Source organism: Theropithecus gelada, chromosome 2 (genome assembly GCF_003255815.1).
Source record: "Theropithecus gelada isolate Dixy chromosome 2, Tgel_1.0, whole genome shotgun sequence".
In the NCBI taxonomy this organism is placed as follows: domain Eukaryota; kingdom Metazoa; phylum Chordata; class Mammalia; order Primates; family Cercopithecidae; genus Theropithecus; species Theropithecus gelada.
The window spans coordinates 172,004,789-172,020,029 of NC_037669.1; the positions used below are offsets into that span (position 1 = coordinate 172,004,789).

The 15,241-nt window shown below is 41.1% G+C and overlaps 1 protein-coding gene across 5 annotated transcripts in view; it reads left to right on the forward strand.

Annotated features, from left to right (window-relative positions):
- RARB (retinoic acid receptor beta) overlaps nt 1-15,241 on the forward strand; it is a 767,875-nt gene that overhangs the window by 585,324 nt on the left and 167,310 nt on the right. For 2 of the 5 annotated variants that reach the window (XM_025374724.1, XM_025374725.1), the window contains exon 1: nt 8,960-11,335. The exons of 2 other annotated variants lie outside the window; for them this stretch is intronic. In XM_025374724.1, the coding sequence (XP_025230509.1) occupies nt 11,179-11,335 (157 nt within the window). In that variant the 5' untranslated portion in view covers nt 8,960-11,178. Of the gene's footprint in view, nt 1-8,959; nt 11,336-15,241 lie in introns of those variants that run through there. One more of the 5 variants, XM_025374726.1, reaches the window with a different exon arrangement.

A 15,241-nucleotide genomic window follows, 5' to 3' on the forward strand; every position in this document is an offset into this window, starting at 1 on the left:
CAACATATTCAAAAAGAACTGAAGAAAAAGATGCAACAAGGCAAGTCAATATCTAAGCAAAGGCTGGGTGTAGTGGGTCACATCCGTAATCCCAGCACTCCGGGAGGCAGATCATTTGAGCCCAGTAATTCAAGACCAGCCTGGGCAATGTAGTGATACCTCATCTCTACTAAAAATAAAAATAAAAGCAATTAGCCAGGCGTGGTGGCACATGCCTGTAGTCCCAACTACTGACGGGGTTGAGGCCGGAGGATTGTTTGAGCCTGCGAGGTTGAGGCTGTAGAGAGCCAAGATTGCGCCACTGCACTCCAGCCTGGATAACAAAGTAAAACTTTGTCTCATAAATAAGTAAATAAATAACTGCAGAGGATTCTTGAAGTGTTTGAATTGAGACTTTTAGACCTTGAAGAAACCTTTGATATTATCCAGTTCCAGGACTGCTGCTAGAGTTCATCTTCAAAGCCAATTCAATGGATTGGTACTGAATGCTTACAGTCAGCAAATTTTTTTCTCTAAAGGTACAGATTGTAAATATTTTCAGTTTTGTGGGCCATACAGTTTCCATTGCAGTCACTTAACTCTGTTGTTGTGCAAAAGCAGCATAGACAATATATAAACAAATTAATGTGCAATTGCTCGCCTCCAATAAAACTTTATTTTACAACAAGTGGTAGGCTGGATTTGGCCTTTGGAGTCTGCCAACCCCTGGACTTGAGTATGGTGTTGGGCAGCCTTACTCAGATCTTTCAGAGGGACACATCAGTCGTTGCGGGTGAACTTGGGCTTGGCTGGCCTGCACTCGGAGCTGCCAGCTGGCAACGCAGGCCCCGTGCAGTGAGGGGCTTAGCACCCGGGCCAGCAGCTGCGGAGGGTGGGCCAGGTTCCCCAGCAGTCCCGGTTTGCTGGTGCTGCGCTCTCCGGGCCTCAGCTGCCTCCCGACGAGGCAGGGCTCGGGACCTGCAGCCCGCCATGCCCAAGCCTCCCCTACTCCATGGGTTCCTGTGCAGCCCTAGCCTCTCCGACGGACGCCACCCACTGCTCCGCAGTGCCCGGTCCCATTGACCGCCCAAGGCGAGGAGCGCAGGCAAGCGGAGCAGGACTGATGGGCAGCCCCCTCCCCCACCTGTCCCACGGCCCTGGCCTGTCTCAGCATCCACTAGGCGAAACCAGCTGGGCTCGTGAGTCAAGTGGGGACTTCGAGAAATTTTATGTCTAGCTGAAGGATTGCAAACGCACCAATCAGCATCCTGTGTCTAGCTCAAGGTTTATAAACGCACCAGTCAGTGCTGTGTCTAGCTAATCTAGTGGGAACTTGATCAACTTTTATGTCTAGCTAAAGGATTGTGAATGCACCAATCAGCACTCTGTGTCTAGCTCAAGGTTTGTAAATGCACCAATCAGCACCCTCTCAAAACGGACCAATCAGTTCTCTGTAAAATGGACCAATCAGCAGGATGTGGGTGGGATCCGATAAGGGAATAAAAGCAGGCTGCCAGCGCCAACAGTGGCAACCCTGTTCATGTGCACTCCCGCGGTGTGGAAACTCTGTTCCTTTGCTCTTTGCAATAAATCTTGCTGCTGCTTACTCTTTGGGTCCCCACTGCCTTTATGAGCTATAACACCACCAAAGTCTGCAGTTTTTCTCTTGAGGCCAGTGAGACCAGGAACCCACCAGGAAGAATGGGCGACTCCAGACGCAGCGCAGTAAAAGCTGTAATACCAGGAAGGTCTGCAGCTTCACTCCTGAAGCTAGTGAGACCACGAACCCACCAGAAGGAAGAAACTCTGAATACGTCTGAACATCAGAAGAAATAAACTCTGGACATACTATCTTTAAGAACTGTAACACTCATTGCGAGTATCCACGGCTTCATTCTTGAAGTCAGTGAGACCAAGAACCTACCAATTCCGGACACAATACCAAGTTCTCTAAAGGTTCTCTGGTGTCTTGGTGTTCACCAAGTGGAATGTCCCGTCAGCTCAGACAGTCTGACAATGTAGTGTGTGGAATAAAAACCCGAGGACCTTGATTTAAACGCAACTGAATACACCCCCCACCCCAGAAATTTGTGTGAGGTAACTCTGGGTGTGAAGCCCTGAATTCACCAAGCCTTGGGAATCATTGCAGCAGATCTTATATTTTATCATTGCATTTTACTTAAGCAGAGAGGGAAAGTGTTTGATATTTCTGTCTATTCTTTCCGTTTCTTTACCTCCCATGCTTTTGTGTTACCTTAAATTTTGAAACTGTTGCCTTCTGAATTACCTTTGCTTATCTTTTTTTAAGCAATTGTAACTTAATCAAGTAAACAATAACAAAATGCAAAAATCTAATATTGGAAGCCACCACGATGTCCTCTCCAAGAGAAGCTTTTGAAGCTCTTGGTTGAGTAGATGTTGAGAAGGTGGGTTTATACCCTGATGTTCGAAAGAAGAGAGAAAAACTATTTTTTTCCACCAAAAAATACTTACATTGTATTCACATTACGTGTGTGTGTGTGTGTGTGTGTGTGTGTGTGTGTGTGTGTGTAATGTGCTTATATGCGTTTCTTTGTTTCTCTAACAGAAATTTCACTGGGATTTCTATCTGGCTTTATGTTACCCTGATCATTCCCACTCAATCACATTGAGCTTTTTATTTGCCTTTTTCTCTGTCAGACAGTAGGATGAATTTAAACTCCATTCCCTCTCCAACTGCCTCTCTGATGTGTTTGTACTTTTTACGTTCACTTTCCCTGTAGAATCTGAAGGAAATTCCTTTGGGCTTTTAGCTTTCCCTCAGAGTCAGAAACTTTTGTGTTGCTAATAGAACTTGGCTTCATTAGCATTTCAAATCCTGGGATGCTCTTAGAGATCAGAGTTAGATCTAAGGGGCTCTCCAGCCACAACCTGATTTATCAAACCTGTTCAACTGAAATCTCTAGTGACCAGTGCCTTTGACCTTATTTCTGCCGGCACATCTCATCAGAAAATTCTTTTCAAGGATTCTAGAAAAAGATACATGCGTGATCTGAGAAGTTTTACTTTTGTCCCTCTCACTACTTTATATATTGTCTGCAAAAAGCCATAGTCTGCTTCATCACCTTTGGGGGTTAGGTCACAGGTAGATGGTTCAGAGAGTGAATCAGTGGGTGGATAGGTAGATGGGTATATGAACAAGTGGATGTATGGATAACTAAAAGGGTGGATGGATTGGTGGATGGATCAGTAAATGGAAGGATGGGTGGATATCAGGTAGATGAATGGGTAGGTGGGTGGGTGGATGGATGGGTGGAAAGATAACATGATAAGGCAACATAGATTAATAATGCAAGTCTTCCATCTTATGCAATGTCTTTGCCACTTAATTAACTATAATCAGCCCTCAGGTGCTGGGGCTCAACACGACTTATGCAAAAAAACCAAACCAAAACAAACAGCGTCATAAGATGTATTTCGTGTCTTCCACAGGGACAGCAGGGTGGGGCTTGCCAGTTATTTCATGGCCATTCTGACTCAGTGTGTGCTTTGTGAAATGAAAGAAACCTGTCTTCCTTTATAATATAAATATAAAAATGCTTCAGTGTGGTAGTACTTAATCAGGTATATGCAGCAAATTCTCTTAGAGAACTTGCCCTAATTGTATATTTGCAGCTGGTAGCCACTCCACCTGCAGCCTGAAATGTGCATTCTGGTTGACAGAAGATTCTCTGTATCTGGTAAAGATAGTATTTGAGTAGTATTGAGCAATGTGTGCCTGACTTTATTTTCTTCTTGCAGACACTGAATTAAGATTTTCTTTTCTTTTCTTTTCTTTTTCTTTTTTTTTTTTTTTTTTTTTTGAGATGGAGTCTTGCTCTGTTGCCCAGGCTGGAGCGCAGTGGCACAATCTCAGCTCACTGCAACTTCCACCTCCCGGGTTCAAGCGATTCTCTTGCCTCAGCCTCCCGCGTAGCTGGGATTACAGGCACTGGGATTACAGGCGCGTGCCACCATGCCCAGCTAATTTTTTTTTTTTTTTTTTTTTGTATTTTTAGTAGAGACTAGGTTTCACTGTGCTAGCCAGAATGGTCTCAATCTCCTGACCTCGTGATCCACCCACCTTGGCCTCCCCGAGTGCTGGGATTACAGGCATGAGCCACTGTGCCCAGCCTTGCACTGACATTTTCTAAATACTATAGTTGAGGCACTGTTCTAAGTGCTTTTTACTTGTATTACCTCATTTAATCTTTACCACCACCCTTTGACGTAGGTACCATTAATATCTACATTTTGCAGGCGAGAGAATATACATTTTAAGTAACTTGGCCTAATCAGACAGCTAGTAAGAAGCAGAGCTGGGGTTTAAACACAGGCAGTGTCTAAACTGTGTGGCCCCACCTACCATGTTACACTGCCTCTCTAATCATTAAGCTGACCTTTGAGAGCACTGTGCTGCAATAGAACTTTCTGCAATGATGGAATCATTCTGTGTCTGCACTGTCCTATTAACGTGAGAGCCACCAGTCATATGAGGCTTTTGCACACTTGAAATATGGTTAATGTGACTGAGAACCCGTTTTTAATTGTTTAATTTTAATTAGTTTAAACAGCACAGCTTAAGAGCCGACTGTTTCTGTTCATACATATGATCTTAAAAAAATGAAGTGCTGAACTAGGAATTAAGGCAGGCATCTCAGTTATAGACATTATCCTTTATTAATAATATTAACATGAAATAATTGCAAAGCACTCTTAGAATCCTTTGTGCTTCTTTCCATCCTTGAAAAGAGTCTAGGTGTTCTTCTAAGCCCTTTGTCAACTAAGTGGCACATCTAATCTTAGCTTATTGGAAGATGTACTGAGATGAGACAAAATTCATGTGAAATAGTACAGGGAAGTCACAAGCAAGCTGTAGCATGGTAGTGCCATTGGCATTTATTCTCAGAGGTCACCATTACATTTTCCATCTCTCAAATATTGCCATCATATATGGGACTGAGGTGGAAATAATGGACTTTAAAGAAGGGTTTAATGGTGGAAGAACAGGGGTACCTGCACACGTTTTGAAGGCAGAGATACTATCCAAAACTCCTTCTTATAGAAGGAAATGAAGACAATAAGGTAGAAAAGTGAGAAATTACCAGCCAAGAGAGAAGGAAAGATGATTCTGGATGAAGTAATATAATGCATTCTAGATGAATAATATAATAAAGAGCCATATTATTCTTCATGAGATACACAAGTTGAAACTGAATTAAGCTTTTAAAAGGGAAAGAAAATTAAAGTGTTAACAAAACCCAAATGTATATAGCTAGGTTTTATAAGGGTAGAGACAAGGCAATGTAGAATTTCATGAAATTGTTCAATGTTGGTTTAGAACAGAGGTGGACAAACTGCAGCCCATGAGCAAAACCTAGTCCACTATCAGTTTTTGTAAATTAAGTTTTATTAAGTACATCCATGCCCATTAATTTATTATACAGTCTATGGCTCCTTTATACTACAATGGCATAGTTGAGCGACTGCAACAGAGACCGTATAGTCTCAAGGCCTAAAATATTTCCAAAGACCCCATACAGAAAATGTTTACTGACCCCTCTTTTAGAACAAAAAGGAAACATATATTCACATAACTGTTTTGGAGTACAATTTTGTGTGTCCATCAAATTTTAAGATGCTCATAATCCTTGTTCTGGGAATACTGCTACTAGAATTTTATCCAGCAGGTGTATTGGTGCACAGGCCTACAGGGCTTCTTCGCACCAACCTAATAGTACTAGAAAGTTAGAAACAACCTAAATGTCTAACAGCTGGCCATTGGTTAAATGAAATACAATGCATTGATGTAAAGAGATTCTAATTTATTTTTTTAAATGAGCTAGTTCTATATGTACTATTTATTTTGAAGGGATGTTCAAGAAATATTGCTAAATTTCAAAATGTTGCAGAGCAATATGTATCATAAGACCATACTGGTGTAATAGCAACAAACAGCACCCAGCCCCATAAAAATATACAGATATGTGCCCAGCACCAATTAAGATGCCTGGAACGTTGTAGGTATTCAACATTTAATGAATAAATATAGAGAACTTTTACTTTTCACTTTATATCTTTTGGACTAGACTTTGAATTTTTATGAGCGTGTATTACTTAAATCTAGATTTATAGGGAGTGATGGAAAATGTGAAAATAAAATTTTAAAAAAGGAAAAAAGTAAAGCTCTAGATTTAAAAAGGGAAATGTAAACAAGATGAAACAGCCAAAGATAGGTCTCCCCAAAACTAATGTTGAGACCACCAGCAGTGACAGTCAGCTAAGATGGTTCGCAGCTCACTGCTCAGTACTGAGGCGTTCAGCAGGGTTTGTATTTAACTTTCAAGCTGGAACCAACGGAAACTGTTGGGCTTGAAGAGGTGTCTTTATGAGTCATCAACAGCAGAAAGCACAGAAGCGCTAAAGAAAATAATTCAGAAATATGGAAAGAGAAAAGTATGCCCTTGTCTTGGGAGAACAATATTTGTATGTAACCAAGTGGGAAGACTTTGTGGAGGAAAGTCTGAAAAAGCAGAGAGCTGAAGAGAAAGGAGCCAAATGAGGGACACGGTGGCCAACACTCAAAGTAGAAAGACATTTTTGAAGAAGACGTGTTTCTAGGGTTTCTGAAAAGTCTCTATACTCATGCCCAGAGCCACCGTGCAAGTTCATCTGGAAAGCGCATTGGGGTCTTTTGGTATAAGATCCACAAATATCAGCAGTCCTGTTATGTGAGCAGGTGTTCATACTGAAGGGCCAGAAGCAAAGTTTCCATGTGTTATTACTGTTAGAACTTCCCCCACTCCCCTCCAACACAAAAGCAGCTCTGCCTGCTAGTATGGAAGCCCTGGGAACAGCCTCATACTTGCCTCGTGCTGGCGACATCTCTGCCTTGGCTTTCCTGCTGGAACACACATGTCACTCAGTGCTAGCCATTTATTCTTCTGGCAGAGCTGTGGCAAGAGGGGATTAACAGGGAGAAAATTTAAAAAACAAACAAAAAGCCAAAACAACACGAAAGAGGTGGGCATGTCTTTAAAACAATCAGTGTCCGCCTCCCCCAGCCCTGTGCTTGTGTCTGCCTGCCCTTTGCATGCCTGCGCCTGTGGTGGGGGGGATATGTCTGCGCCTCTGAAAATCTTCTTATTTAGACATCACAAGGTATTAGCCCAATTTTGAACACGGCCGGCTGCAATAGTGGTGCACAGACACGACTGCTCTTTCTTCAGAAAACTCTCCAGTTCAAACATGTTTGCAGAGCGTGATTCATGGTGTTTCTTTCTGGATTGTCCAGTGGGTAATTGCTGTACGAAAACCAGAGAAACAGATGTAGACCCTGAACCCTGGCTATAAATTTTTGTTTTATGATTATGGGTTTCAAATGTGCTGTGTCACACTGACAAATATACAGTTACTCTGAAACAAAATGGATTTTGCTCTCAAACTTTTGCTTTTGGTTTTTACTTTTTGTTTGCTTGTTGGTTGGAAATACATTTATTAGATCATTGATCAAACACGAAGAAAATAGAGATGACACATCAGAATGTTATTTTATGCCATAACAAGAAGATATTTGGGAAAGTTTCTTCCAACCCTGTGACTGATGTTTAAAATGGGTGTCAGTAGTTTACATTTCATTATGGACAAATCGGTCTATTTTTCACTTTCTACCCTACTCATTAATCTTTATAGTACATGGATATGTATTTAAAGAATTGTGGCTTATTTATGTATCTTTCCTTCATTTTACTTAAAATGAAGAATTAGGAGGCAGAACCAAGTTTTCAAGAAGTGTAAGCATTTACTGATGAAGAAATAATTAGCATGTGGCTAAATCATGGGTCTGTTTTATAAATTAATACTTGGATTAAGTAATAGCTCCAATTATTGCTATCAGCATAATTAATTCATGATGAGGAATGATTAATTGACTAGCGAATACTGTCACATTATAAGAAACCCATACTATTCCATTCAGTGGGATTTAAATACTGATTATTCATTTCAAGGCCCAAGTTCATTTCTCAGTTGAGAACTTTAAGGTAATTACACATTTTACATTTTCTTACACAAAGAAAGAAAACATCGAGTCGCCCAACCTTTACCACACACATGGAGGGACACACTAATGTTATTTTTGTGCAATGATACGGTATAGAGGTAAGAACTTTGGAAGCAGTGCTCTCCCTTGATGAGGCTGATTCCGTAGCTTAAGAAATCAGAATGAACAGAATTTTGAGGACATCCCTCCCCATCTTCACTTCCCTGGGACCAGTGCATCTCTACTCTTTGAAAAGATGTTAAGCAAGAATGTGCAGCAGCCTCCCCTGGATAACAGATCCTTGTATACACAGACCTGTCAGTGATGCCATGTTTCCCATCTCTCACTTAAGTTTCTCCTGCTGTACTTTCAATATAGCTGCTTCCTCTACTCTTGTCTAACAACTTTCATCCCCCTCCATTATCCGGTCTAAATGAGCTCAGTTTCCAAGGAACTCTAAGGACCTTAAATAAGCATTTGGAGTCATAAGCCTCATGGACCAAGTAGAAATTGGCACATAATGTAGTGCTTTGTGTATCTTTACAACTACCTTAATGACAGTGTGTTAAAATGTTTTGTAAATTCCTCTGTGTTCCCTTGCTTAAAATGTGTTTTCTTTGTAGTTAAAGGGTTTCTTATAATAAGTCTCTGTTACAAAATGACGGCCATATAAAAGAGAGAAGAGAGGGGAAAAAAATAACAAACACAGATTCAGCAAAAATCTCACCCCTTTATTGCCCTGAACTTTTCAATAGCAAGAACTGAGCTTGCTGGGCTGAAAATTGTTTTAATGTACCTTCATAAAAGGATCTTTGACTTGGTAAGTGTGTGCGATGCATACTTTTCATGTTACACCACAAGTGCCACTTAGCAACTCCGCTAGACAGGGCAGTGTTTCAGCATGGGGTGGGGTGCCCCCTGACAGGCTTTTAAAAGGCCTGGATGCCAATGCACATTCCAACACTATCCACAAAAAGGAGACTGGAGCAGTGCTCTTGCCTGCGTTGGGCAAGGAGACTGTCCCTCCCTGCCTACCCTCTTGCCTGCCCTGTTTTGTGGGAGAACTATAAGTAAATACTAGAGAGGCAGTGGAGAAGACAGGGTGTTTCAATTCCTCCCCAGAGTTTCCTTTCTTTGATGTATGTTGCATCCTTTAAGCAAGTTGTGCAAAATGGCTGCAGGGTAGATTGGCTCTCCCTTTTAAAGCTCTCCATCCGGCTGGGTTTATTTGTAAATATTGCATCTATCCTTCTCAGTGTTTTAAGACTGGCTGGAAAGACTCTTCTTCCTGTAGGTTGGGTCAGTGTCAGAGATCTAAAAAATCATTTTCCCTTAAAATTACTGTATTTTTAATAAAAGGATTGGGCAGGGGCTGGTACGAGAGAAAACTGGTCCTTCAAAATATAAAACTGTCATACTTAAACGAGCTTACAAAATATGTGTTTAATTATGTGGTGGGATGTGTGTAGGTGTATGATGAGAGAGGCAACCAACCAACATGGCGTTTTGGGGTGCAAGGATATGGGAACAGGCAAGTAATTTTCACGTTGGACTTTGATCCTAGGGAGCTGGGTTCTAGTCACAGCTGTGAGCCGTGTGACCTTGGGTGGGTCCCATCTCCCCCGGCTGTTGTTTCCCCAGTTGAACAATATGAGGATGAGTCACAGCTAACATTTGTTCCATGATATTTACCCAGCACCATACAAGTGTTATTTCTGTCCTCCCAGTTACCACCAAGGTGGGTAGTATTATATGCCCATTTTATAGAGGAGGAAACTGAAGCCCGAAGAAGTTAAATACTTGTCCCAGAACACACAGCTGGTAAGTGGCAGACCTGGAATTGGAATCTAGTTCAGTTTGATTCCCCAGTCCATGCTCTTGACCACTATATTGTTTCTTCAAGTCCAGATCTAAAACCTCATTTTCTGTGTGACTTGTGTGTTTGGGGCAGGGGTAACTAATTCTTGACTACTCCATATGCTGCATAGAACCTGGAAAGGATTTCTCAAAGTAAATGAATCCCGAAAGCTGGATTGCAGAGCAAACGAATGCAGTCACTTCAGCCAGGGGCTTGCAAGAGGGAGAAAGAGAGAAAGACTGTGGAATGGAAAGTTTCCCAACTCAAGCCTTTCCCAAGGGGTAGCCATTCTCTGTTCTACAGTTTAGGGCTTGCATGTGCTTTTTTCTGGAGTGGAAAAATACATAAGTTATAAGGAATTTAACAGACAGAAAGGCGCACAGAGGAATTTAAAGGGTAGGCTGGGGGGCGAGGCGGTGGGCGGGAGGCGAACGGGCGCGGGTGGGGGGGGGGGGGGGGGGGGAAACACTGTTTTCCAAGCTAAGCCGTCGCAAATAAAAAGGCGTAAAGGGAGAGAAGTTGGTGCTCAACGTGAGCCAGGAGCAGCGTCCCGGCTCCTCCCCTGCTCGTTTTAAAAGCACTTCTTGTATTGTTTTTAAGGTGAGAAATAGGAAAGAAAGCGCCGGCTTGTGCGCTCGCTGCCTGCCTCGCTGGCTGTCTGCTTTTGCAGGGCTGCTGGGAGTTTTTAAGCTCTGTGAGAATCCTGGGAGTTGGTGATGTCAGACTAGTTGGGTCATTTGAAGGTTAGCAGCCCGGGTAGGGTTCACCGAAAGTTCACTCGCATATATTAGGCAATTCAATCTTTCATTCTGTGTGACAGAAGTAGTAGGAAGTGAGCTGTTCAGAGGCAGGAGGGTCTATTCTTTGCCAAAGGGGGGACCAGAATTCCCCCATGCGAGCTGTTTGAGGACTGGGATGCCGAGAACGCGAGCGATCCGAGCAGGGTTTGTCTGGGCACCGTCGGGGTAGGATCCGGAACGCATTCGGAAGGCTTTTTGCAAGCATTTACTTGGAAGGAGAACTTGGGATCTTTCTGGGAACCCCCCGCCCCGGCTGGATTGGCCGAGCAAGCCTGGAAAATGGTAAATGATCATTTGGATCAATTACAGGCTTTTAGCTGGCTTGTCTGTCATAATTCATGATTCGGGGCTGGGAAAAAGACCAACAGCCTACGTGCCAAAAAAGGGGCAGAGTTTGATGGAGTTGGGTGGACTTTTCTATGCCATTTGCCTCCACACCTAGAGGATAAGCACTTTTGCAGACATTCAGTGCAGGGGAGATCATGTTTGACTGTATGGATGTTCTGTCAGTGAGTCCTGGGCAAATCCTGGATTTCTACACTGCGAGTCCGTCTTCCTGCATGCTCCAGGAGAAAGCTCTCAAAGCATGCTTCAGTGGATTGACCCAAACCGAATGGCAGCATCGGCACACTGCTCAATGTAGGTTTATTTTTTTCCCTTCTTCTACCAAGAAAAAAAAAAATTGTCTCTCTTGCATGCAATAAAGACATTGGAAATAAACTGCATTGGTAGCAAGACAAAGGATTTAATGATTTAATGCTGAAGGGGTGTGATATGCTGGCATGCATATTGATTCCCTTTGCTGAAAATTTCCTGTTAGATGTTTTCTTCCCAAATAACCCCTCCCGCCCCCATGCTCCTCTCCTTACCAACCTTATAGTCTGTTGAAAACAATTTTGAAAATATGCATAAAAGTGTGGGGGGTGGGGAGTAGAGGGTGACCACAAGACTTTAAAACATTCTTCAAGTAGGGCAATTTGACCCATTTTGCAGTTTTTACTAAAATGTGTGCAGAGTGAAATTTAACTTTACTGTTCTTTGGATTAGCTACTAGTTGTATAGGTTCCTCCACCCCTTGTGTATTCCAACAGTCCAAAGTAATTAAAATATGACATTTTCCTTGAAAGGAATTTAGTTTAATTAAGGTGGCTGCTGCTCCCGAAGTTCATAAACCACCAGTTCAAGCTGCCGCTTCCAATGTTTTCCTTGCTAAGGAAAGGCAATATTTCTTAGCATTGACCCTGCTGCCACCTTTCCGAGTCACTTTGTTGGTCTAAGAAGTTGCTGTTTTGCTAGAAAACTACTGGCAATGAACACCCCTTGGGCTGAGCCATCCATTATTTTCATATCTTGCAATTCAGCCTGGAACATGGACATCAGTTAAAGGAAAGGAAATATAAGTGGGATAGCCCAATTTTAAAAAAAAATATTGACTATTTTGTTATCTGATGCTGACACAGTGCCGAGGTACGCATCTGGTCAACAGTAGCCTGGCTGCAGGCTTGAGAAATGACCAGGAGTCCCAGAAAATCCCACCTTCGGGTGGCTGTAGTGGGAGCCTGCAGGATGCTGTACCGCCCTGACAGTGATTTAGATAAATGGCTCAGCTATCTATCAAAATGTTTTTAGTACTTTATTTGACAATTCATTGGAGCATTAGCCTGAAAATGACATTTTAAATCTTTGTTTTCAAAGAGGTCAAAGTTTAACTGGAAGAAATTGAGTTTTCCTAATAACATGGTGGCTTATCTAAAGAGAGAAGAAAAAGGAGAGAGGGGACAATGACAGGATTTAAATTGCCCTCCCTGAAACTTTTTCTTAAGAATAAAGACTTGCTTCTTGGGCCAGGAAATCAACAGGTTTGTAGCTGAAAAATCAATAACCATTTGATGCCAACAGCCTGGCTGTCTGACTTAACATTTTGTAGAGCCATAAGCAGGGCAAAAAGAATATCGTTTTCAGTAGGCGCCTTAATCTTCAGCTGCTCCCCAAATGCCTTTTCTTTTTTGGTGCCTATTTTATTTCTGGAGAACTCAAAGAAACTTGAGTTACAAAATAATCTTCTAATCCAAGAAGAGACCTTTCAGACCTGTCCTCTTTGTGGCAATTAAAACAGTATGAACAATTTCTGTTGGAATCCCAGGGAACTGGGGCTCTCTGAAACTTTTTCTTGTTAAAGTTGTAACGAAACATATTTTTTAACAGAAGGAAAAAAAAATGCTCAGGATCCTCGCCAAAAGTTATTAGACCTAATAGAGTTTTTACATGTAGACATTCTTCCTTTTGTAATTAACCCTCCAAACATGCCTATTAAGTTGTAAGAGTAGGGGGAAAAGCTTTGTTTGTTCTTGGACAAGTTAAACAAGGGATTTGCTTTATCTAGGGAGAGCGAGCGGTGAATGTGTCATTCGCCTAAAACTAGCCGATAAGCAAGAAGTGTTGATAACAGCAAAGTTTAGCTAATCAAAGAAACTTGCATTAGACAAAGTAAATAAAGGCATTTGACAAAGGGATTTCAGAAATTCCAGTGTCTTATTTTTGTAAGCAGGGCAATTAGTTCTTATTGTGGTCAGTTTCACAAGAGTTTGAATCCCATACCCCAACTTTAGGTTAAATGAATAAAATGTAAATATTGCTTGTGCCATTGCAGAGTTGCTTTACCCTCCATAAACCACTTTATGATAGTCAGTTGTTAGCGATTAAGGTTTTGTTTTTGGTTTTTTTTTTTTTTAAAGATTCTAACAAATGTCTGTGCCACGCAGTGTTTGGTTCAGGGTGGTATAGCTAGTTAGAACTTTTGAAATAAAAGCATATTAGGGCTACATTTGTGTAAGTAAGAACATCACCACAACCTTTTCCATTTTACTTAATGGCTATTTTGACGAGAAGCAGATCTGTTTTTGCTTTTAACACAGAGGAAGCAGTGGGCAAAGAAGAAAAAGTACTAAATTCCAACCAAAACTGTTTTCTGCTTTGAGAATTTTTTTTATGGTGTGTGTGTGTATGCATAGTAAATAAAGTAAGACCTTTGAACATGGAGCACACCGCCAGAAGCTCACTTTGAAAGGTGTTAAAATATTCCCTTTATTTTCTTTTTAATTTTAAAGGCAGAAAAATGATATGCCAGCCAGCTGCCATTTGTAGTAGTGTCTGTGAATTGCTTGTTATAAGCATTCAAAGTCAGGATTAGGGGACTACTAAGGGAATGTGGTCTAAATATTACGATTGACGACTGCCCCTGGAAGGTATAGGAGTCACTGAATTTCTGTTCAGATGCCTCCAGGATTATCTTGGTTTTAGGCGGCTCCAGATGTTTTCAACATTAATTGCTCAGTGGGCATAGGATAAATCTTAATATTTTGTGGTCTAAATATAGTTACTTTGGTGAAATAACGAGTGTGACAACTTCTTGGCCTTTTTCCCTGTCTTTTCTCCCTACTCAACATGTCAAAAGCAAAAATTAAAAAAAAATATTTTCTTTGTGAAATAAGATTTTGCCCATTAATGAGAAGAAATTATTTTTAAAACAAACAGTAGTGATGTTTGATTAGGGAATGAGAAAAGGCCTCTTTTCAAAGCCCTGGGACCCAAATTTCAAGTATTAAACAGTATCTAAATCCTCTCCTAGTGAGATATAAATTGGGGTCAAAGTGGCAAAATCAAAGATACCCTCTGAAAGAAAGACTAAATAAAGACTGACAGCCACCGTATGAATTGAATGGGGTTTTGAATAAATATTTCAGTGAAAAGGCCCAATTGTTTTTCTAAAGTAGGACATAATTTTCTGCTTCTCGGACACATGACAGTGGTAACTAATGCCATCAGAAAGAAGAGAAAAAGAGGGACTTTTCCCTAAATCACAAAGAGAGTGCAGGCAGGGTTGTTTGAAAACAAGTGAAAGATTCAAAGTTTTCCTCCCTTGTAGAAAAAAAGAAATCACATTGTGAATATTCAGATAAATTGGCACATTTGACAAGGGAGTGAGTATTGATGTGCAACTTAGAAAAGAAAAAGCATACGTTTAAATTTTATTGCCAGAAAAGGATGGATCAAAAAACCAAACAGTAGGAAAGGTAGACATCTGCTTGCCTAAACTTAAGCTATGGAATTGATTTGGAAGCTCTAGTTAGAATTTGATTTGCCAGCCAATAATGTAAAGCCCTTACATTGAATCAGGTCTTTTTTCCTTAATAGATAAATGACCAGAATGGCTATTTCTGATAGGCTAGCTGGCCTGAATCAGAAGTTTCCTTCTCATTTCTAGAAGCCTGGCGCTGATATGTAGAACCCGAGGGTATTGTGCACTTTTGTCTAAAGCGTAAGAATAAAAGAAAGTTCTTCTGGATATCAGATGCTTATAATTTACCTTCAACATATGTTAAGCCTTGAGGTGGCTGAAAAGGAAAGAGAACCTGTTTTCTCCTTTATACATTCCACAAATATCATTAAACTCTATCTGAGAAGGGAAATACATGATAAATAACAAAGATTATAAATTCTGCTCTCAAGGAATTTATAATTTTTTAAATCAATAATTTAGAAAAA